The 24,182-nt window shown below is 43.3% G+C and overlaps 1 protein-coding gene across 3 annotated transcripts in view; it reads right to left on the bottom strand.

Moving 5' to 3' along the window:
• Positions 1-24,182, bottom strand: part of MARCHF10 (membrane associated ring-CH-type finger 10) — a 102,358-nt gene that overhangs the window by 26,892 nt on the left and 51,284 nt on the right. For 2 of the 3 annotated variants that reach the window (XM_040329840.1, XM_040329838.1), the window contains exons 1-4: positions 22,274-22,445; positions 18,256-18,361; positions 6,064-6,219; positions 831-987 (exon numbers count right to left, since the gene is read on the bottom strand). In XM_040329840.1, coding sequence (XP_040185774.1) covers positions 831-987; positions 6,064-6,219; positions 18,256-18,345 — 403 coding nt within the window. In that variant the 5' untranslated portion in view covers positions 18,346-18,361; positions 22,274-22,445. Of the gene's footprint in view, positions 1-830; positions 988-6,063; positions 6,220-18,255; positions 18,362-22,273; positions 22,446-24,182 lie in introns of those variants that run through there. The other variant, XM_040329839.1, reaches the window with a different exon arrangement.

The raw sequence follows: 24,182 nt of genomic DNA on the forward strand, positions 1-24,182 counted from the left end.
TGTGAGAGGACGTAGCTCTCACAGCTCCTGACCTCGATCCGGTACCGATCCTCCCTCAGCCAAGATACAGACCTGCAACCGATATATGTTGACTCCTGCTGATCCCGGGACCTCGGGGGAACCTCCGCCAGCTCTCTGCACGAGGGAAATGGTCAGGAAAGTACTTTCTGAGCCGGGTCCCGATTTCCAAGATGGCGCCGCGCTCACAGTGAAGGGGACTCCTCGAGGCGCTGACAGGATGAAGGAGCACGGACCCAAGCAGCAAAGGCCGCCGAAGTCTCAGGGTAAGGAAGCCCCTAAAGATATGTTATATTACATCCAGAAGCTGAACGGGCTGGGCTGGCGGGGGCTGACAAAGCTGGACATTCTAAACACATTGTGTGACACTTACCTGCAGGAGAAGACCGCAATGTCCCTGTCTTCCTCGCTGGCAGCGAGCGTCCATTCATCACCCCTCTTCCTTCTGGGGCCGCGAACTCCGGCTCTGTGACTGGCCAAATTTGCGGGACGTCACTCACGCAGGAGCCGACAATCACGACATGACCCCAGCTTGAAAGGGCACACTGTGCCCTTTCAAGCCGGGGCATGCGCAGTAGAAGGCGTCGTTCGGAGAAATTGCAAATATCTCCTAAACCCTGTAGGTTTAGAAGACATTTCAAGCACCTACAGGTAAGCCTTAATCTAGGCTTTCCTGTAGGTTAAAGTGGTTGTAAAGGGTTTACAACCACTTTAAAACCAACACCAGGAACACAAAAATACTCCAGCACGTTTTAAGCACAATACATAATTTTGTACTTTAGAAATCTGTCCTAACATGGTAGTCAGCTTACCTGTATTTGAGTTCTGTGTTTTGTTGACAGTACTAGAACGCAATACAGCTTTCTTTCTTATGGGTTCTTTGTCCTTTTTTATAGAGGGTAGTTTGCACACAGCGCTGGTGTATTGATGTTTCATGTGGCCATTTTCATCTCCCAGCCTCCCAGGAATCTGTATGACAGAAGATTATTAAAGTAAATCAGGTTCCAGGTAAATATAGTGCATTTAAAGGGAGGGTGAAGTCTTTTAAATTATTTTTTAGATATACTATATGTGTCAGATGGCATGTCCCATGCTGGGAGCTGTTGTTCCTTCCTTCCACCAGTTGTCACATCACTACTGTGTCCTGCAATAAAAAGGCATCCGGAGAAACCTACATTATCTCACACAGTGTTTGGGGTTGGGGTGGGGGGCGAAGGGGAAAATTACACTAATGTAAAGCATTGCAATAATATTGCGTTTGAAGATGTTACAAGTTCTCTGTGGCTAATTTTCATTCTGCAGTCATCTTCATTACTGGCTACCTCTCTGTATTTGCAGCTATCTTCTGCATAGCCCTGAATGTTGCCATTCAGTGGTTTAGGCAGTACCTTCTGTATGAACCCACCGCAAATTTATCCCGAAACACACACACATGAAAATGAGATTAAACAACCAAAACCTCATTGGCTTCACATTTAATAATCTCACTATCTATTTTTGTCGGGTGCAGTGATTAACACTTAAATGTGTTCACAATGTATTAAATTAACAGATTTCTTTTGTTTTGCCTGTTTTTTTTTTCTTTCTTGTTCTGTGTAGGTGTCGGAGTTGTTTGCTGGTATAACTTAAAAACAAGAGATACATTTCCTATAAAGATGTCATGCAGATCTTAATTTCAGTTTTACAAATCAGTTTGTTTATGAAAAGGAAAAAAACATGGGGCAGATCCACAGAGCGAGTACGCCGGCGTATCTACTGATACGCGGGCGTACTTTCAAATTTCCCGCGTCGTATCTTTGGTTTGAATCCTCAAACCAAGATACGACGGTATCTGGGTTAGATCCGACAGGCGTATGGCTTCGTACGCCTTCGGATCTTAGATGCAATACTACGGCGTCCGCTGGGTGGAGTTCTCGTCGTTTTCCGCATTGAGTATGCAAATTAGCTATTTCCGACGATCCGCGAACGTGCGCGCGGCCGTCGCATTCTCTTACGTCGTCTCTAGTCGGCTTTTTCCGGCGTATAGTTAAAGCTGGTGTTTTGCGGCGTATAGTCAGACTTGCCATGTTAAGTATGGCCGTCGTTCCCGCGTTTATTTCGAATTTTTATTTTATTTCGCGGACGTCATCGGTGAATCGGAATGGACGTAATTCACGCCTATGTTAAAAAAAATGACGTCCTTGCGACGTCATTTAGCGCAATGCACAGCGGGAAATTTCGGGACGGCGCATGCGCAGTTCATTCGGCACGGGGACGCTCTTCATTTAAATGAAACACGCCCCCTAATCGCCGATTTGAATTCCGCGCCGTTACGCCGCCAAAGATAGACTACGCCGCCGTAACTTACGGCGCAAAATCTTTAAGGATTCGAACTAAAGCCATGTAAGGTACGGCTGCGTAGCGTATCTCTGATACGCTGCGCGGGTGCAGATCTCTGTGGATCTGCCCCGCAGTCTTTTCTTTTCATATAAGCTGTATACTGAGGTACAAAAACATCTATAGTTTGATCTTTGTATTTCACAGTACTCCTCAAATTAAAGAAAAATATGGGCAACTATGGGCAAAATCAGAAATCACAAATATGATGCAGACTACCGCTGGCATTAACACAGCAATTTTTTTTATTTTTTCACGAGTCCTGTCTAATAATTATATTACCTGTTATTTCTTGGCTCCGGAAGATTTACCCCCCTTCATGATCAGGCCATCTTTTGCAATACGGCACTGCATTACTTTTTTTTTTTTTCAAATATAGGGGGTCCTCTAGTTACAAACATCTGACTTACAAACAGAGGGAGGAAACAGGAAGTGAGAGGAAATCTACCCCCAAGAAGGGAAATTCACTTCTGTTATGCCCTGTACACACGATCGGTTCGTCTGATGAAAACGGTCCGATGGACTGTTTTCATCAGACGAACCGATCATGTGTGGGCCCCATCGTTTTTTTCCCCCCCCATCGGTGAAAAAAATTAGAACCCGTTTTAAAATTATCTGATGGTTAAAAAAACGATTGAAAAAAACGATAGTCTGTGGGGAAATCCATCGGTCAAAAATCCATGCATGCTCAGAATCAAGTCGACGCATGCTCGGAAGCATTGAACTTAATTTTTCTCTGCACGTCGTTGTGTTTTACTTCACCGCTTTGGACATGATCGGATTTTTAACTGATGGTGTGTAGGCAAGACTGATGAAAGTCAGCTTCATCGGATATCTGATGAAAAAATCCATCGGTCTGTTTTCATCGGATGAACCGATCATGTGTACGTGGCATGAGGCCTCGTACACACGACTGAACATGTCCGCGGAAACTGGTCCGCGGACCAGTTTCCGCGGACATGTTCGGTTGTGTGTAGGGCCGACCGGACAATTTTCCGGCCTAACGGACAGGTTTCCAGCGGACAAAAGTTTCTTAGCATGCTAAGAAACTTGTCTGCTGGAAGCGTGTCCGTTGGACATGTCCGATGGTCAGTATGACTCATCGGACATGTCCGCTGGCCCGAGAACCCGCGCATGGCGTCGAAGTGATACGACGCATGCATGGAAGCATTGAACTTCCGGGTTTGCGGACGTGGCGGCGTCAACGTCACCGCGCTGTCTGTCCGCGGGGATTTTGGTTTGATGGTGTGTACAACCATCAGACCAAAATCTCCGAGCGGACATGTCCAATGAAAACGGTCCGCGGACCGTTTTCATCGGACAGGTTCGCTCGTCTGTACAAGGCCTAAGAGTTATTATGGGATAAAGGTACCTCCACTGATGCTTTATCACCAAGGCTTGTTTCCACAACAACCCACATTTTTCAAAATCCAATTGTCATTGGGACAGAAAGTGAGGTGAAATATTCTGAACAGCCATATACACTACTCGTGTAATAAACTCAGTTGTGAATAAATTCTGTTTTGACATAATTAAACCTTATTTATATTATAATGTTTAAATGTTTCCTTGTCTTGGCATTGACTCGTGTAACAAACTGAATGGGGGGGGGCGGCTTGGGGATGAGGGGAATTTAAGGGGAAGGGGGCGCATGGCACGGTTTGGCACCCTTACCCTGGGCATTAGATGACCTGGGCCTTCAAGGCATGTGAATTTTGCTTGATAATCAGTGTAGTACAGTTTTGTTGTGATGTGTTAGTCATCGCTATTGCTATGATATATATTGCTATAATTTATAGCATTGTCACAGTGTCACTGGGGATGGCATATTTTCTGTCTGCAGATTGCAGACCTTAATATGTGTCACACGCACTATAAATTATTTGCTGTGGTCAGACTTGCTGAGATGCAGTTAAGGAGAATCAGCACATTTTGAAAATTATACAATCATCTGAAGACAGGACGTATTGATCTTAGTTGAGAAAAATCATGGCATCTTAACCATTTGTTATAGACTTTATTTAAAACATTTCAGATTGGGTGTGTTTGCCACCCCCTTAACTTGTATACAAGAGATAATTATAATCAGTGAATAAAATAATTATGATGCGTTGGAACCATCAGATCTCTCACTGAGTGTAGTGTTTGATAAGAGCCGTTTGTTCTCGCTTGAAACTCGTGCCTCTGTTTTTCTTCCCAACCCCGCTAACATATAGACCTGCATTGCTGATAATAATCATCCATCAGTAACAGATTTTCTTAAATATTTTAAAAACCTCTATGTCTAAAAATCTACAATGCTGCACCCTGCACGTCAAAATCCGTGGTTCTTTTCCGTGTGTGCAATTAAAATAACTATTTAGGTGCAAGTGCGTACAGAGACCCAGTTACATAGTATTATTACTTTTGTTATGGTATTACTCATTTCATAATGCTTTAGGTTGCCTCAAAGCCAAATGCAATAGCAACTAGTGTCTTAGATGTTACTGTCAGATAGATCAGGCAGAGTTTTTGCAAAAGCAAACCTGTGCTTTGCCCACTCAGGGCAAAGTAACAGGTTAGCTAGACAGAAGGTACCTTCTGATGTTATTACTTTTCTCTCCCCTGCCCATCAGATGGCAAATGAATAAGCCTGGACAGCAGCACTCCGATATAAAATCCAGTGTACAGCAGTCAATCCATACAGTACAAAGGGGAGGGTGCCTGCCTGGTATTCACTTAACCTGTTTTTTGCCCTAAATGGACTCAGCAGAAATAGTGTAAAACTGAGATGAAGCTGCAGGTCCATTTGTTGCTGTCCAATTGGTAACAGGACAAACTCATTTTCTCACAGTGTTTTATCCAGTTGGTGACAGAGCTTGAACTATGGCTCCCCATCTAGCTAACACAGGGAATCATGCCACCTCTTTCCCCAACAACTTGGAAATCCAACATTATACAGCTAATGACAAATGATTGGGACCCTCAAATCCCCCATAAATCAAATCTTCACGCATCTCTTTTACAGCACACCTACAGGACTATAGTCTGTAACTTCATACAATTCAATAAGTGAATGTATAACCAAAAAACTTTTTTTTTTTTATATGAATTAGAAACCCTGTTGAGTTTTTATTGGTATTTAGGTCCCAACTAGATAGAGTTACCTTCTCTGTTTGTCCTAGTGACCATGGTCACCAAGGCAAGTAAGAAGCAGCAGATTCAGAGTTGAGAGTAAATCTTCAAATAGGACACCTGTTCTGGAAACTATTGGAATTTGTTTTACTTTCTTCCTGTTGAGTCTCTGGGACAGGAAGTGAACAGAAATTTCTCCCCAGTGGGACACACAGCCAATACAGTGGTTTCAATACTTCCCTACTTTATCCAAAACTTACAAAAAATGCTATGCATACAATTTAAGTTTCTTTTGCAGATCAAGGGCATCCTGTAGACTTTAACATTCCTGAGCTCACATTCTTGATTCATGCGAGCAGCAGTCACAGGGTCAGGGAACTTTCCAAAATCCCTTGGCACTGCTTTTCTGCAGTTAATAAGGAGGTTCTTGAAATGTAAGGTCCTTAAATCTAACATTTCTTTCCATTTCAGTTTTTTTCTCAGTTTATTATGAAGAGAATTACATACAGCCCCATGTATCATTCCAATGTTCTCACAAAACAGCTATAGTCCTACCTGTTCTTTTGTGGTCATCCCAGTCTGCCAAGGCTTGTTATAACTTCGAGCCGAGTAGATAGATCTGCCATGTTGAGAGCCAGGTTTTAATGCAGCTTGTTTCTCTCTTACATACTCAGCCTTCTCCCTCTCCTGCTCCTGGTGACGTAAATAGACCTGAAAAACAGGTGTGATTCTTAAGCTCATTGACTATATCGTTATCACCAGATGCAGGAATAGTTCAGCACCATATAGGAAAAAACCCAAGCGGGAGCGCAGCCTGTTCATTACCGCAACATCTGTTTCTCCCTCAGATCTATACATCTGTCTAGATATCATTTGCAGTGCCTGCACTGCCAAATTCCCTGACATTTCTTTCTATATATTGTATGCTGTACGTCTTCTTTTCCCATGCCACTCCGTTTAATTGATAGACCCTAGGGGCTGTATAATATAAATCTCATTTTATATCATACACAATCTGCTGTAATAAGCAAACCAAATGCTACAGTCAATAAAAGTCCCGGAGACAGAAAATGTGATACATAACACATTGTAATGGTTAATGAAAAAAATGAAAATGAACACATACATGAATTCTATAGCTTACATAAAGCCTAATGACACAGCCCCTGTCTATTCTGCTTTGATCACTTAGATAAGGGAAGATGGTAGGTTCTTCTGGCACCAAATCTAATTGTTCTCGGGCAAATGATGATCATCTGGATCTGGCACAATCAACTTATGGATAAGGAACATCAAAAAGTGCGCAACCCAGTTACTCAAATAATATATATACACAATCGCCTTATATCTATGGTCACTTTAGCATTAACAGTGCTAGGTATTTTGTGCTTTTGTGTTTGGTGAGGAACTGTAGCAATAGGTGTCTAAAGTTAAGTCCAGCATTTTAGGAATTTTGGTTATCCATTTCAGTCTATTTCTACAACTGCATGGCAAAGGAGCTGCACTGGTCATTATCGACCTTTGTTAGCTTTTGATTCTTCTTGACCTTAGACAGTTTGTGGTCTCCAAACTGTGGCCCAGGGGGCCAGATATGGCCACTTACTTGCCTTTATCTGGCCCTTGAGACAATATTCCTCCCACCAATGATGCGCCACCATTCCCCCCACTTATGCCAATGATGAGAAACTATTCCTCCTACTAAAACCAAGGATGGGGCATTGTTTACACTCACTGGCCTGTCTGCCCCCCTGGCAGAAATGTTGGCATTAATATTGAATTAATATTGAAAATATGACTGATGATGCCAAAAAAGTCTTCTTTAAGGATAGCAATCACATGAAGCCATTATCACAGTTTTTTGGGTCCTGGTTTAAATCATAATAACAGAAATCACCCAAATGGCCCTAATAAGTTTACAAAGAAAAAAACAGGATGCGCCAATCTAAGTGCAGTATTAAAGGGCTTTTAATAAAAATAGACAAATTACACAGCCAAATGGCTACTCACAAACAATTGGTATGAGGTAAAAGGGCATATCAGGTGAATATGGTCCTCGGTCACAGGTGTCCGATGTGTCCTGGTCCTATGAGAGGTCTGCACAAGATGGGGGAGCTGTTGTGCAGACCTCTCATAGGACCAGGACACATCGGACACCTGTGACCACGGACCATATTCACCTGATTTCCCGATGGGGAAAAAAAACGATGGGACCCACACACGATCGGTTCGTCCGATGAAAACAGTCCATCGGACCGTTTTCATCAAGACGAACCGATCGTGTGTACGCTGCATTAGGGTTTGTGTATATATAGTCAATGAGTTGGTTAGCTCTCACATGGATGCACCAAGCAGGCTAGACAGTGAGCCATGAGGAGATAGTCAAAAGACCTGCACAACAAAGTAATGAAACTTTACAAGGATGGAAAAGGATATAAAAAGATATCGAAAACCTTGAATATGCCAGTCAGCACTGTTAAAATCACTTAAGAAGTGCAAAATTTGGGGATCTCTTGATACCAAGCCAAGGTCAGGTAGATCAAGAAAGATTTCAACCACAACTGCCACAGGAACTGTTGTCAGAACATCTTCTCCTCTTGAGAAACATTGCTCAACTTTGCCCCATGTTATCATACACTAAAAAAAAGTCTGATCTAAACATTTGCTCTCTCCTGATTTGACTACTGCAATGCTCTACTTACTGGGGTACCTAGTTCCGCACTAAACTAACTTATGTCCAGAATTCTGCTGCTGGAATCCTGATTAGGTCCAGAGATCATTTTACTCCTATCCTTGAGACTTTGCACTGCCTAGCCGCCAGGCTTTGCATTGATTTAAAATTCCTCATGCTCATCTGGATTACTCTGCACAGCTTGGCTCCCCATGTCTGTCTGACGTTGAGGGACAGGGCTTTCTCCGGTTATGCCCCAAAGCTCTAGAATTATCTTCCCAAGAACATCAGAGATTTTCCTTCTACAAACTCAAATCAAAACTGAAAACTCTTCTTTAGACAATCCTTCATCTAATTGTTCCTTTTTTTCCTTTTCTTGTGCATCACGTGTTTTTGTTTCTTTTGTAAAGCGCTTTTAGAAGATACGGTTATTAAAGTGGAAGGGCAGTCAAATCCTAACTATACTTCACCTGCTCCCACCCCATTCTAAGCCTATTCTGTCTACCCTGTAAAGGAAAGAGGTCTTTACTTACCTATGTTGAGGGCCCTCTGGTCTGGTCATGTGATGGAATCCCAACACCGACTTCAGTGTAGAGGAGGGACAGTTGGCAACGGATGCCCCATAGTAAGCTTATAGGTGACGTCACTGCCCAGACCCTGCAATCATTGTCGGTGACCCAGCTGACTGCTGGAGAGATCATGTATAGACATTTTTCCTTTACAGGGTAGTTAGAATAGGCTTAGAATGGGGATGGGAGCAGGTTTAAGTATAGTTTGTAAATGGATAGAATACTGGCTAAAAGACAGAATTCAAAGAGTAGTGGTTAATGACTCTCTGAATGGTCTAAGGTTATCAGTGGTTTACCCCAAGGTTCAGTGTTGGGACCCTTACTTTTTATAACTAAAATGATATTGGGTCTGGGATCAAAAGTAAAATGTATTTCTTTGCAGATGACACCAAGCTATGCAGTGGAAAAACATCCTTACAGGATGTCTCCAATTTACAAGCCGGCCTCAATGCTCTGTCTAATTGGGCGACTATGTGGCAGATGAGGTTTAATGTTGATAAATGTAAAGTTATGCACTTGGGGGCTTTGAATATGCATGCACCATACATACTAGGGGGTGTACAGCTGGGGGGATCCGTAGTGGAGAAGGATCTGGGGGTTTTGGTAGATCATTAGCTCAATAAACGACATGCAATGCCAAGCTGCAGTTTCCAAAGCGAGCAAAGTAATTTCTTGTATTGAAAGGTATGGACTCCAGAGAGAGAGAGAGAGAGAGAGAGAGAGAGAGAGAGAGAGAGAGAGAGAGAGAGAGAGATAATTTTGCCCCTGTACAAATCATTAGTAAGACCTCATCTGGAATATGCAGTCCAGTTTTGGGCCCCAGTTCTCAAAAAGGATATCGGGGAACTGGAGAAAGTGCAGAGAAGGGCAACCAAACTGATAATAGGCATGGAGGAGCTCAGCTATGAGGAAAGATTAGAGGAACGGAATTTATTCACTCTTGAGAAGAGGAGATTAAGGGGGGATATGATCATCATGTACAAATATATAAGGGGTCCATATATTGAACTTGGTGTTAAGTTATTCACTTTATGGTCAACACAAAGGACAAGGGGGCACTCTTTACGTCTAGAGGAAAAAAGATTTCACGTCTAAATACGGAAAGGTTTCTTTACAGTAAGAGCTGTGAAAATGTGAAATAGACTCCCTGCAGAGGGAGTTCTGGCCAACTCAGTAGATTTCTTTAAAAATGTCCTGGATTCCTTCCTAAATGTACAGAATATAACTGAGTATTAACATTTATAGGTAAAGTTGATCCGGGGAATATCCGATTGCCTCTTGGGGGATCAGGAAGGATTTTTTCCCCTGCTGTAGCAAACTGGATCATGCTCTGCTGGGGTTTTTCGCCTTCCTCTGGATCAACTGTGGGTATAGAATTGGGTATATGGGATTGTATGATATTATTATTATTATTTTATTTTTAATGGTTGAGCTGGATGTGTCTTTTTTTCAACCTGACTAACTATATAACCAAGTTAAGATTTGACTGAATTTCTACCTTAACCCCTTAACGCCCGCCTATATACGTCCGCAAAATGTCACGGACAGGCAGATGGGCATATATATACGTCCCTGCCTTCTAGTGGGTGGGGGTTCCGATCGAGACCCCCCCCCGCTGCGTGCGGCAGGCGGATTCCCTCGGGGAGCGATCAGGGACGGCGGTGCGGCTATTCGTTTATAGCCGCTCCGTCGCGATGGCTCCCCGGAGCTGAAGAACAGGGAGAGCCGTATGTAAACACGGCTTCCCCGTGCTTCAATGTGGCGGCGTATCGATCGAGTGATCCTTTTTATAAGGGAGACTCGATCGATGACGTCAGTCCTACAGCCACACCCCCCTACAGTTGTAAACACACACTAGGTGAACCCTAACTCCTACAGCGCCCCCTGTGGTTAACTCCCAAACTGCAACTGTCATTTTCACAATAAACAATGCAATTTAAATGCATTTTTTGCCGTGAAAATGACAATGGTCCCAAAAATGTGTCAAAATTGTCCGAAGTGTCTGCCATAATGTCGCAGTCACGAAAAAAATCGCTGATCGCCGCCAATAGTAGTAAAAAAAAAAAAAAAATGAATAAAAATGCAATAAAACTATCCCCTATTTTGTAAACGCTATACATTTTGCGCAAACCAATCGATAAACGCTTATTGCTATTTTTTTTACCAAAAATAGGTAGAAGAATACGTATCGGCCTAAACTGAGGAAATTTTTTTTTTATATATATATGTTTCTGGGGGATATTTATTATAGCAAAAAGTAAAAAATATTGCATTTTTTTCAAAATTGTTGCTCTATTTTTGTTTATAGCGCAAAAAATAAAAATCGCAGAGGTGATCAAATACCACCAAAAGAAAGCTCTATTTGTGGGGAAAAAAGGACGCCAATTTTGTTTGGGAGCCACGTCGCACGACCGCGCAATTGTCTGTTAAAGCAACGCAGTGCCGAATCGCAAAACCTGGCCTGGGCATTTAGCTGCCTAAGTGGCTTAAAAGTGGTTAAAAGGTGCGATATAAAATAACGTATATTATTATTATGTTGGGGTATGGTTATTGTTATAGGGTATACATGGCTGTTTAAGAGGCTGCATTTGTTAACTGGGTACCAGAATTTCATTTAGAATATCACTTTAGCATGTGTGGAGTCCTGTGATGTTTAAATTAAATAATATTTTAGTAACTATTATGGTGGTGTCCCACATTTTTGTTATTATGTTAAATATATAAAATTTGTAGATCGGCCACTAGGGGGTGATCTGTATTTTGTTGAATATAAGAGGGACATCATTTCAATCAGTCAGAGCAGACTGGTAAATCAACACAGAGATACAGGAATTTTATTAGGCAGAAAACAGACTGCCACGTATATACAGAATAAAAAAACTATACTTTTTTTTTTACATTAAAACACATTGATAAGGTGATCAACATTAATCTTCCACAAATATATAAAAAATAAAATAAAATACTATAGTTTTGCTTTGAAGTGGAACTATGCTCCCCTTTGCTCCAGCGATGAGTTCCGCAAGCTTTCATGCTTTCAACATACTCTTCCTGGCTGCTTCTGGGTTCTGGGGTGGCTTCAGCCATCTTGATTGGCCAGACAGGTATGATATAACTGCAACAAACGCACACAGGAGTTCATTTACCCCAGCACATAGGGATAAATATACACCGAGCTGCGTTCAAATCACTCAACCGATAAAAACGATAATCTTAGGTTCTATTTCCCTCCCTCTCCATTTTTTCTGTTTCTCTCTCTTCTCCTTTTTGTCTTCCTACCACATATTCGTTATTACAGATATATCTGTACCACAATTATGGATATAGCCAAATGTGATCCAATCCAGTTTTATTGTTACTGGGCAGCGCTTACATTTTGGAGCCACATGCACAGCAATATCAATTAAATTAACCTATATTAATAATAATACAGTGCTTAAGGACACAAACATTTTTCTCTTTTGGTATTATATGGCTTTAGAGAATGGATTTTTTTTTTTATGCTTTCTGCCAAACACTGCTAAGGGTGGAATCCGTTTAACAGATTTACTGCTAATTTGCAAGCTAATTATATTTTTGTGATATCAATATATTTGGGGAAGCGGATTACACAGCTAAAAAGGAACAATAGGGTCCTTCTTTTTTCCTGGAACGTTGTTTGGCCTTATCACCCAGTGATAAAAAATGTAATAGTGCAGAGTTACAGAATGGAAACAGATGTTTTGTACAAATTAGATTTGTTTAAACACACAAAAATGAGACACGATTCCATCTATTAAGCACACACCTGATCATAGGCGTGCGCAGCCTATTGCATTAGGGTGTGCACCCTAAGGCCCCTTTCACACGGGGCAGTGGAGGTGCTGTGACGGTATAGCGGCGCAATTTTTTGTGCCGCTATACCATCGTATTTACCGCGATATTACCGTTAGCGGGCGAAAAAGAGTTAATACCACCGGCAAGGCACATTGTCGGCGGTATTACCGCGTTTTCCCATTGATTTCAATGGGAAGGAGCAGTATAGGAGCAGTAAACACCCCACTCCTTTACCGCTCCAAAGATGCAGCTAGCAGGACTTTTGGAGCGGTCCTGCTAGCGCACCGCTTCAGTGTGAAAGCCTTCGGGCTTCCACATTGAAGACTGCAGGGCACGATTTTTTCAGGCGGTATAGCAGCGCTATTTTTAGCGCTAAACCACCTGAAAAACGTGTCAGTGTGAAAGGGGCCTAAAGCTCAAGCACACATATATATGACCCTGGAATATTGATTTTCCTGCCGGCACAGTGAAAGAGAAGAGCATAAACACTTCTCTTATGGCAGAGCCAGTAAGAGGGAGGTCTTTCCCATGTTCCTGTTGCTACACAGAGTGATAATACTAATGCACATGGGGTGATTAGGGTGTGCCTGGGCACATCCGGCACACCCTGTGCGCACGTCTATGCACCTGATATATTTGTAATGAATGTATTGGGCTGTGCTGGGCAGCTTTTCCCATTGCTGTCCCAATGCATAGACACGGTAAATTATAAGTTAAGTAAGGTAGGGTAAGTTAAAACCATCACACTGCTGTATTGTATTTATTGCAGCGTGCTGCAATGCAGTACAGCACAACGCAATGCTGCTGCAGCAAATAGAACTTAAAGTGGAAGTTTACCCATAACAACTATGCTCTTTAGCAAGGAACATACTTAATATTTATACTACCAAAATGAGTGTTTGTGCTGTACATTGCCACCAGCATTGCAAGAGATTGCCATTTTGCTGAAGCCCAGAGCCCCTGAACTAGGGTGACCACATTTCCAAACTACCATTTAGGGATACCCTCCCTTCCCAAAAATATGCTTGTGGTGTAACGAATCACAGCACAGTGATTGGACACAAGAGGCGGGATTTAAGATTTCTCTAATCACAAGCAGGGGGTGGGGATTGTGCTCCTCCAGGCATTCCCGGCCAGGACAAGTACTGTCAGTGGGTAAAGCAGTCATGTGGTGGCCTTTTTTGGGGGCATCAGATTGGCCCGGGGGGGGGGGGGTGGCTGTGTCAGTTTCATTCCGGGGAAATTGTATTGTACTGGAATGAAGGTGCCCGGGACAGACCTACAAAATGCGGGACTGTTCCGGGCAATCCGGGACACGTGGTCTCCCTACCCTGAACAGTAGTAAATCATAAAGGGGAACTAGACCCATCGACTTAAGTCCCCTTTCACACTGAGGCATTTACAGGCGCTATAACACTAAAAATAGCGCCTGCAAAGCACCCTGAAAGAGCTGCTGCTGTCTCTCCACTGTGAAAGCCCCCACTGCCTCAGTGTGAAAGGGGCCTAAGGGTTTAAAAAAAAAAAAAAAAAAAACTTTACATTCCTGGAATGCTGGGATTAATAACTGTCACATTTCCTTGTGTCCTCAACCAAACTGTCAAACCATCAAATGGCTGGTGTCATGTACAGCACCATGGCAGTTGCAGATGAAACATATTTTGCGATACAGTACTGCCTTACTTTAACTGACAATTGTGCGGTTGTTCGACGCTGTACCTAAATGTCATTTTTTTTCCCACATATAGAGCTTTCTTTTGGTGGTACTTAACCACTTCCATACCGGGCATTTTCACCCCCTTCCTGCCCAGACCAATTTTTAGTTTTCAGCGCTGTCGCACTTTGAATGACAAATGCGCAGTCGTGCGACGTGGCTCCCAAACAAAATTGACGCCCTTTTTTCCCCACAAATAGAGCTTTCTTTTGGTGGTATTTGATCACCTCTGCGGTTTTTATTTTTTGCGCTATAAACAAAAGAAGAGCGACAATTTTGAAAAAAAACACAATGTCTTTTACTTTTTGATTTAATAAATATCATAATTTAAAAAAAAAACAAAAAAAATGTTCCCTCAGTTTAGACCGATACGTATTCTTCTACATATTTTTGGTAAAAAAAAAAAAAAAAAAAAAAAAAAAAAAAAAAAAAAAAATCGCAATAAGTGTATTTGATCGGTTTGCACAAAAGTTCTAGCGTCTACAAAATGGGCAATAGAATTATGGTAGTTTTATTTATTTTACATTTTTTTACTAGTAATGGCGGCGATCTGCGATTTTTATTGTGAAACTGCACTGATTACTGTGTAAATGTGACTGTCAGGGAAGGAGTTAACACTAGGGGGCGCTGAAGAGGTTAAATATGTTCCCTAAAGTGTGTTCCAACTGTTAGGGAGAGGGGGACTCACAAGGGGAGGAGATCGATGTGTGTTCCTCTGTACTGAGAACACACATCAGTCTCCTCACCGCTGACAGGACATGGATCTGTGTGATCTGTGTCGGTGGCGGGGGCGCGCCCCCTAGCGGCCGGAAAAAGAAAGGACGTCATATGACGTCCAGTCTGAAAGACGAGAGGTTCCCGCCGATGTCATTTTACTATGACTCGGTTGGGAAGAGGTTAAAGTCCTATTCATTTAAATTCATGATTTAAAAAAAGTTGAGTATAATACAAATTTATAATTTATAAAAACGTAATAATTTTTTTTAATTATATATATATATATATATATATATATATATATATATATATATATATATATATATATATATATATATATATATATTATACATACATACATACACACACACACATACACACACACATACACAGTATATTACGAAAGCGAGTACACCCCTCACATTTTTGTAAATATTTTATTATATCTTTTCATGTGACAACAATGAAGAAATTACACTTTGCTACAATGTAAAGTAGTGACAGTACAGCTTGATTAACAGGGTAAATTTGCTGTCCCCTGAAAATACCTCAACACACAGCCATTAATGTCTAAACCTCTGGCAACAAAAGTGCATACACCCCTAAGTTGTCTTTGGGAAATAGACGTATGAGTGCTGCCAGCATTGCTGCAGAGGTGGAAGGGGTGGGGTGTCAGCCTGTCAGTGCTCAGACCATACGCTGCACACTGCATCAAATTGGTCTGCATGGCTGTCATCCCAGAAGGAAGCCTCTTCTAAAGATAATGCAGAAGAAAGCCCACAAACTGTTTGCTGAAGACAAGCAGACTAATGACATGGGTTACTGGAACCATGTCCTGTGGTCTGATGAGACCAAGATAAACTTACAGTCGTATGAAAAAGTTTAGGAACCCCTGACGATTTCCAAGATTATCATTTATAAATATTTGGGTGTTTGGATCAGCAATTTCATTTTGATCCATCAAATAACTGAAGGTCACAGTAATATGTCAGTAGTGAAATTAGGTTTATTGGATTAATAAAAAACAATATGCATCAAAATGAAATTAGACAGGTGCATAAATTTGAGCACCCTTGTCATTTTGTTGATTTGAATACCTGTAACTACTTAGCACTGATTAATTGGAACACACAATTGGTTTGGTGAGCTCATTAAGCCTTAAACTTCATAGAAAGGTGCATACAATCATGAGAAAATGTATATAAGGTGGCCAATTGCAAGTTGTTGTTCTCTGACTCTCCTTTGATGAGCGGCAACATGGGGGCCTCAAAACAACTCTCAAATGACCTGAAAACAAAGATTGTTCTACATTATGGTTTAGGGGAAGGCTACAAAAAGTTAATCGCAGAGATATAAGCTGTCAGTGTCCACTGTGAGGAACATAGTGAGGAAATAGAAGACCACAGGCACAGTTCTTGTTAAGGCCAGAAGTGGCAGGCCACATAAAATATTGGATAGGTAAAGGCGAAGGATGGTGAGCATGGTCAAAAACAGCCCATGGACCACCTCCAAAGACCTACAACATCAACTTGCTGCAGATGGTGTCACTGTGCATCCTTCAACGATTCCATGCACTTTGCACAGGGAAAAGCTGTATGGGAGAGTGATGAGAAAGAAGCCTTTTCTGCACACACGCCACAAAGAGTCGCTTGAGGTATGCAAACGCACATTTGGACAAGCCAGCTTAATTTTGGAATAAGGTACTGTGGACTGATGAAACAAAGATTGAGTTATTCGGTCATAACAAGAGGAGTTATGTATGGCGGCAAAAGAACACAGCATTCCAAGAAAAACACTTGCTACCCAAAGTAAAATTTGGTGGAGATTCCATGATGCTGTGGGGCCAGTGCCGATACTGGGAAACTGATTAAAGTTGAGGGTTGCATGGATTCCACTCAATATCAGCAGATTCTTGAGAATAATGTTGAGGAATCAGTCAAAGTTGAAGTTACGCCAGGCCTGAATAGTTCAACAAGACAACGACCCAAAACACTGCTCAAAATCTACTTGGGCATTTATGCAGAGGAACAAGTTCAATGTTCTGGAATGGCCATCCCAGTCCCCAGACCTGAATATCATTGAACATCTGTGGGGTGATTTGAAGCGGGCTGACCATGCTCGGCAACCATCAAACCTAACTGAACTGGAGATTTTTTGTAAAGAGGAATGGTCCAAAATACATTCATCCAGAATCCAGACACTCATTACAGGCTATAGGAAGCGTAGAGGCTGTTATTTCGGCTTTACTAAATACTGATGTAATTTCTCTGTTGGGGTGCTCAAATTTATGCACCTGTCTAATTTCATTATGATGCATATTGCACATTTTCTGTTAATCCAATAAACCTAATTTCACTACTGAAATAAGTGTCCTTCAGTTATTTGATAGATCAAAATGAAATTGCTCATCCAAACACCCAAGTATTTATAAATGATAATCTTGGAAATTGTCAGGGGTTCCTAATTTTTTGCATACGACTGTATTTGGTTTAGATGGTGTCAAGCGTGTGTGGCGGCAACCAGCTGAGGAGTACAAAGACAAGTGTGTCTTGTCTACAGTCAAGCATGGTGGTGGGAGTGTCATGGTCTGGGGCTGCATGAGTGCTGCTGGCACTGGGGAGCTACAGATCATTGAGGGAACCATGAATGCCAACATGTACTTTGACATACTGAAGCAGAGCGTGATTCCCTCTCTTCGGAAACTGGGTATGCAGGGCAGTGTTCCAACATAACGACCCCAAACACACCTCCAAGACGACCACTACCTTGCCAAAGAAGCTGAGGGTAAAGGTGATGGACTGGCCAAGCATGTCTCCAGACCTAAACCCTATTGAGCATCTGTGGGGCATCCTCAAAACAGAAGGTCGGGGAGTGCAAAGTCTCTAACATCCACCAGCTCCGTGATGTCGTCATGGAGGACTGGAAGAAGACTCCAGTGACAACCTGTGAAGCTCTGGTGAACTCCATGCCCAAGAGGGTTAAGGCAGTGCTGGAAAATAATGGTGGCCACACAAAATATTGACACTTTGGGCCCAATTTGGACATTTTCACTTAGGGGTGTACTCACTTTTGTTTCCAGCGGTTTAGACATTAATGGCTGTATGTTGAGTTATTTTGAGGGGACAGCAAATTTACACTTTTATACAAGCTGTACACTCACTACTCTTCAGTGTTGTCACATGAAAAGATAGAAAAAAATATATTTAGAAAAATGTGAGGGGTGTACTCACTTTTGTGAGATACTCTAGGCCTGTTGGGTACATTACCTGATATTCTGTATCCATTTGGTACCTCGTGGCTCTCATGTGCTGTCCATTGACAATCGACTTTCCTCTATCCCATTTTCTGTCCACCATTGTTCTTAATGTCGATCTGTTTGAAAGTTACACTTATTCAGTAGAGTGATTTAGTTTCTTTTTCACAGTTCAGGATATTTTTTTTTTAATAGTATATTACAACATTTTGGAAATATAGAAAAGAGAAAAATCTAGGTTTTAAAAATAAAATTAGAGCAGCTTTGTGATAAAATTAGAGCAGCTTCACGATTAGCACTTCTGCCTTGCAAAATTAGGGGTCATTTCATCTCTATCTACAGGACACTAAATTCTGCTTCCCCTGTGGTTGCATGAGCTTTCTCTGACACACCATAGGACATGATAATACATTAATGGGCCCCATTTGTGTGTATGAGATAGGAACCTTATGGTGGCCATACACGCTTTGATAATTGATAGATTTATTCTGATCAATTACTTCCAATAGGAATGATAGATCTGTAGTTGGCAACCCATTTGATCGATCTGCCACAAGTGAGGAAGTGCATTTCAAACCTATTATACTTACCTGCTCTGTGCAAGGATCCTCCTCTTCTGGGGTGCCCTGTCGGTGCTCCTGGCTCCTCCCCTGTATCGGGTGCCCCCACAAAGACCTGCTTTCCATGGGGGCACCCGTGAGGAGCACATTTGTCGAGTTCCACTGCTGCATCCATTGACACAGACAGCGGTACTTGGCCCCATCCCTGCTTCTGTGTCACTGGTATTAATTGACAGCAGCAGGAGCTGATGGCTTCTGCTGGAGGATAGATTGATAGTGGCTGGGCTCGTGCACATCGCTGAAGGATTGGGCTCAGGTAAGAAAAAAGGGGGGGTCTGGGGGGCAGCTGCAGCAAAGAGGGTTTTTCACCATAATGCATAGAATGCATTAAGGCGAAAAACCTTGCGGCTTTACCAGTGGCGGTGCATCCATAGAGGGCGCAGAAGCGCCACCCCCTCTCGCTCCCGCACCGCCACTGAATACAATACACAGATTCATGCATTGCATGAATCTGTGTATTGCTGCTACCGCCCACTATTCAGATGGCCGGCACCCTGGTGAGCGCCGGCCATCTGAATAACGGCAGCTGGTTGGCTTCGGAAGTGCCTATCAGAGCCAGCAGCTGTAATCGGCTTCCAAATAGTTATCCAGGGGACCCACGGGAGGGGTGCGTTCCTTGGATAAGACTGACAGGCGTCTCAGCCAATCAGGTTCACCGGTTCTGGTTACCGGTAACCTGATTGGCTGAAGCGTCATCGATGGCGGGAGAAGACATTGAGGGACCGTGGAAGGAGGATGGCTGACCCCAGAAAGGTAAGTGCCGGATGAGGGACAAGGGGGCAGCATTTTACAGGGCACAGTGGCGACAATTAAAGGGCACAGTGGCGACAATTGATGTGGGCACAGTGGTGACAATTGATGGGCACAGTGGTGACAATTGATGGGTCCAGTGGCTGCGTTTGATGGCATGGCACAGTGGCTGCGTTTGGCATGGCACAGTGGCGACAATTGATGGCACAGTGGCTGCATTTGAAGGCATGGCACAGTGGCGACAATTGATGGCACAGTGGCGACAATTGATGGCACAGTGGCGACAATTGATGGCACAGTGGCTGCGTTTGATGGCATGGCACAGTGGTGACAATTGATGGGCACAGTGGCAATAAATGATGGCACAGTGGCTGCGTTGCATGGCACAGTGGCTGCATTTGAAGGCATGGCACAGTGGCGACAATTGATGGCATGGCACAGTGGCTGCATTTGATGGGCACAGTGAGGCTGCAATTGTGTTTGGATTTTTGAATTTTGAGCACCAACCACCACTGGGCTTTACAATTCCTTTCATCTACAATTGTAACTTACGATTGTAAATTGACCGTACCTCTGGTTCCAACATGCGATCTCAAAATCTGCTTAATCAAAATACAATTGTATTTATTGTTAGGTGTAAAGTATCATGTAAAAAGTATCTCAGTGCTGCCAATTGATGCAAAATGGTCAATAATATTCATTCCAGAAACATGCTTGTAATCCAAAGCACTTGTATATCAAAGCAAATTTCAAATTTATATCAAAGACAACTGTAGCACCACCCCTGAAGGAGCTGCTGGTTTGATTTGGGTGGCATGTTACCTCTGTATCTCCACCGTCTAGGGTACTGGATGAGAGCTACAGTAAAGTCAATGTCCACACAACAGGTGTCTTTTCTGTGCTTTTATTACCCAGCAGGGTAAAAACGATAAGTAGTAGAAAGGTGAAGGGATAGCAGAATAGGAAACAGCAAATTCAGGTGTAACTGGATATGGAAACAGTTCTGCTTCCAACGACAACTTTACTTCGCCACTCTATCCAGAGTGGGTATAGTGCATCTGGACAGGCCTCTCTCTCCGGCCTGGCAGCCAGAGTATCACTGAATAGGATTAAGTCTCTGCCACAGACCCTCCTGAAGATTGGAGACAATTGCGGTCCAAAATCCTTCTTGACTGGATTCAGCACCCAGTTCTCCTTCACACAACTCCGATGAATAGACAGGCCTCTCCTGAAACACCGCCCTCGTTATTGGTATCTCCCGGACAGATTCCTCATCAGTCGGCTTCCTCCAATTGGACGGGACAGCCCAGGACCACTTAGCAAAATAGGGACCCAGTCGACTCACTGGATCCACAATCTAGGTGAATGCGCTCCGGACCAAAGTGGTCCCGGAGCCAGGAACACTGCGACACACACACCCTAGCCAGGAGGACCACACACGGGGGTGGCGGAACGACTGCCCAGCTCAAGGGCGGGAACACAGCGACCCCGAACCAATGGTGTCTGCCCTTTAAATACCCCTTCTCAGCATGCAAAGCGATCAACCCCCCTGATTGGCTGCCGGGAAGAGATATCCAACTACACCTGACCCTACTGCTGCCACCTGTCGGCCTGGCGTGGGACTCACTCCCCAGACAATGACAGTATGCACAAACAGTACAGCCAAAGTTGGAGCAGAGGCCCCAAATTTAACCAAATAAACAGGTTCAGAGCCAACTACCTCTCTGAACTCCCTCTAAATTTACAATAGCATCGGCTCTGAAAATAGCCAGCCGCTACACTGTTGTGTAGTATGTGAACCTAGCCTGATAATCGTGCACGTCCCCCACTCGCAGGTATGTGAACCAAGCCTAATAATCATGCATGTTCCCCACTCGCAGGTATGTGAACCAAGCCTAATAATCGTGCACGTTCCCCACTCGCAGGTATGTGAACCAAACTGAATAATCGTGCACGTTCCCCACTCGCAGGTATGTGAACCAAGCCCAATAATCGTGCACGTTCCCCACTCGCAGATATGTGAACCAAGCCTGATAATCGTGCACGTTCCCCACTCGCAGGCATGTGAACCTAGCCTAATAATCGTGCACGTTCCCCACTCGCAGATATGTGAACCAAGCCTGATAATCGTGCACGTTCCCCACTCGCAGGCATGTGAACCTAGCCTAATAATCGTGCACGTTCCCCACTCGCAGGTATGTGAACCAAGCCTAATAATCGTGCACGTTCCCCACTCGCAGACAAGTGAACCAAGTCTAATAATCGTGCACGTTCCCCACTCGCAGGTATGTGAACCAAGCCTGATAATCGTGCACGTTCCCCACTTGCAGGTATGTGAACCAAGCCCGATAATCGTGCACGTTCCCCACTCGTAGATAAGTGAACCTAGCCCATCTGCTTATCTGTTTTGTTTTTTTAAATCTGCCTTCTAATTTTTGTAATCAGAACTGCAACATGTACTAGAAAAAATTCTCCTCTCTTCCAGAGAATCTTGTTACTATGCAACCTGCCATACCTCTAGTTTGTGCTACATAAATCGTCAAAACAGATCTTTCCTGCCATTAATTTGCTAAAAATACCAGCTTGCTGGTAGTCAGCAAATAATAAGGTACAGCTTGGCCTGAACTCAGATTAGTACATTGTCACGCAGATCTCACATACCGTGATGTAACACCGATAGTAACTGTTCCCTGTGGACATCAGCTCCAGCCTCAGTCAGGGGTCTTGTGTTTACCAGGTTTTTGTTATGCTGCAAATGCTGGAGGTGTTTTGGTGATCTTTACTGTGCCTGCTCCAGAGAAAAGCGTCTCTAGGTGACCATGGTAACAGTAGGGGGAGCTAGAGGAAGTAATAAAGGGAAAGGAACCACAGTAGCCATAGTAATGGGGCCTGGACAGAAACAATGACACAGGCAGCTTGCTGCAGAGTGAGTTTAAAGCGACAGTGTCAGATCAGTCTGTCATTGTTTTTTTGTTTTGCCTGTATTACAGACTGTCTGTGTAGTTTACATATTAGAAAATTACAGCGGCTGCCAGTTTTCGTTCATTACTAAGCAGTTTACTACCAGATGGTTCATGTATTTTCTCTCATATTATACAAGCTGAGATATAAAATTGGAATATATATATATATATATATATATATACACACACACACATACACACACATACATATATATATATATTTTTTATTATTACACACACACACACACACACACACACACACACATATATATATACATACAGTAAATATGCTCGTTACTTATTGGAGCTTCCAGACATCCCAGCCTAGGGTTGCCACCTTTTCTTCAAGCCAAACCCGAACACTTTAGCTGTCTGGGACTCCTTTGGGCGCCCCAAGGAGAGTAGTAATGAGGTGCGCATAGCGTGCCGCAGCGAATGGTGAGTGTGGCCAGATTACTCCTCCCGACATCATCATCCTGCCCTCCAGTGATGCCAAACCTGCCACCAGACGGCCGCTGAAGCTCTCAGACAGCAACATATTTGTGTGTGACTATCTTAGTTACTTGGGGAGCCACAGCCTGGTCTGAATTCAATAATGTGTCCGGGTTTCAGTCCGCCTGAAACCTGGACACATGATTCAAAACCCGAACTGTCCGGGTGAATCCCGTACAGGTGGCAACCCTATCCCAGCCTGAAAAAATTTCAGGGAGGTGGCGCTCCATGCAGGGTTGCCACCTTTTCTTCAAGCCAAACAGCAATTTTGTATTCGTTTTTTTACGGGGGAACACTGTGGACTGTGGTATAAAATGGAACTCTGATGTAAGGGGGTTTCTGCCTACCAAAGCCCCCACTAACATCAGAATTCCTAACATTCCCCATTAAATCAGGTTTCCCGAAGCGCCCCCTTACATCAGAGTCGACAGAGCACAGACATCCGAGTTCCCGTTAACTTAGTGTACTTACTTGCTCAGGGGCAGGACAGAGAAGGGAGGGAGGAGGCCTATTCACTGGGTGGTTGTGGTACTTGGTTAATGGGGAGCATAGGTGTGCGCAATCTGGGCGAAAGAGGGAAATCGCACTGAGGGAATAGGGTGTGCCCTGGCATGCCTAAGTTGGAAGGGGGGGGTGGTTGCAGTTCCATCTGAATAATGTGTCTGAGTTTCAGACAGTCTGAAACCTGAACACATGATTCAAAACCCGGACTATGTGAATCCCAGACAGGTGGCAAGCCTAGCTCCATGCCCACATACATTGTTATTTTATTTTTACAACTCTTTTTGGGGGGAGGAGGTTGAGGCAGTGGACAGTGTTGGTAGGGCAGGGGGGGAGTGGCGTCAGTAGTTTTTTATTTTATATTTTTTTTACAATGATTTTTTTTTTATATTTTTGGGGGCTTTGGTGAGATATCAGGGGTCTAAACAGACCCAACATCTCCCCTTTGAGACAGAGAAAGGACTGAAGACACAGCTTCTCCAGTCCCTTTCACAGCATTGAAGATGAATGGAGAGGAGACAGAGGCTCATGTCCATTCATAAACTGTAGCAGAGTAAACACAGTTTACTCTACTCAGTTATCACAGGACACAAGAGCGATCTCGCTCACTGTGC

This window comes from Rana temporaria, chromosome 12 (assembly GCF_905171775.1).
Source record: "Rana temporaria chromosome 12, aRanTem1.1, whole genome shotgun sequence".
Taxonomy (NCBI): Eukaryota; Metazoa; Chordata; class Amphibia; order Anura; family Ranidae; genus Rana; species Rana temporaria.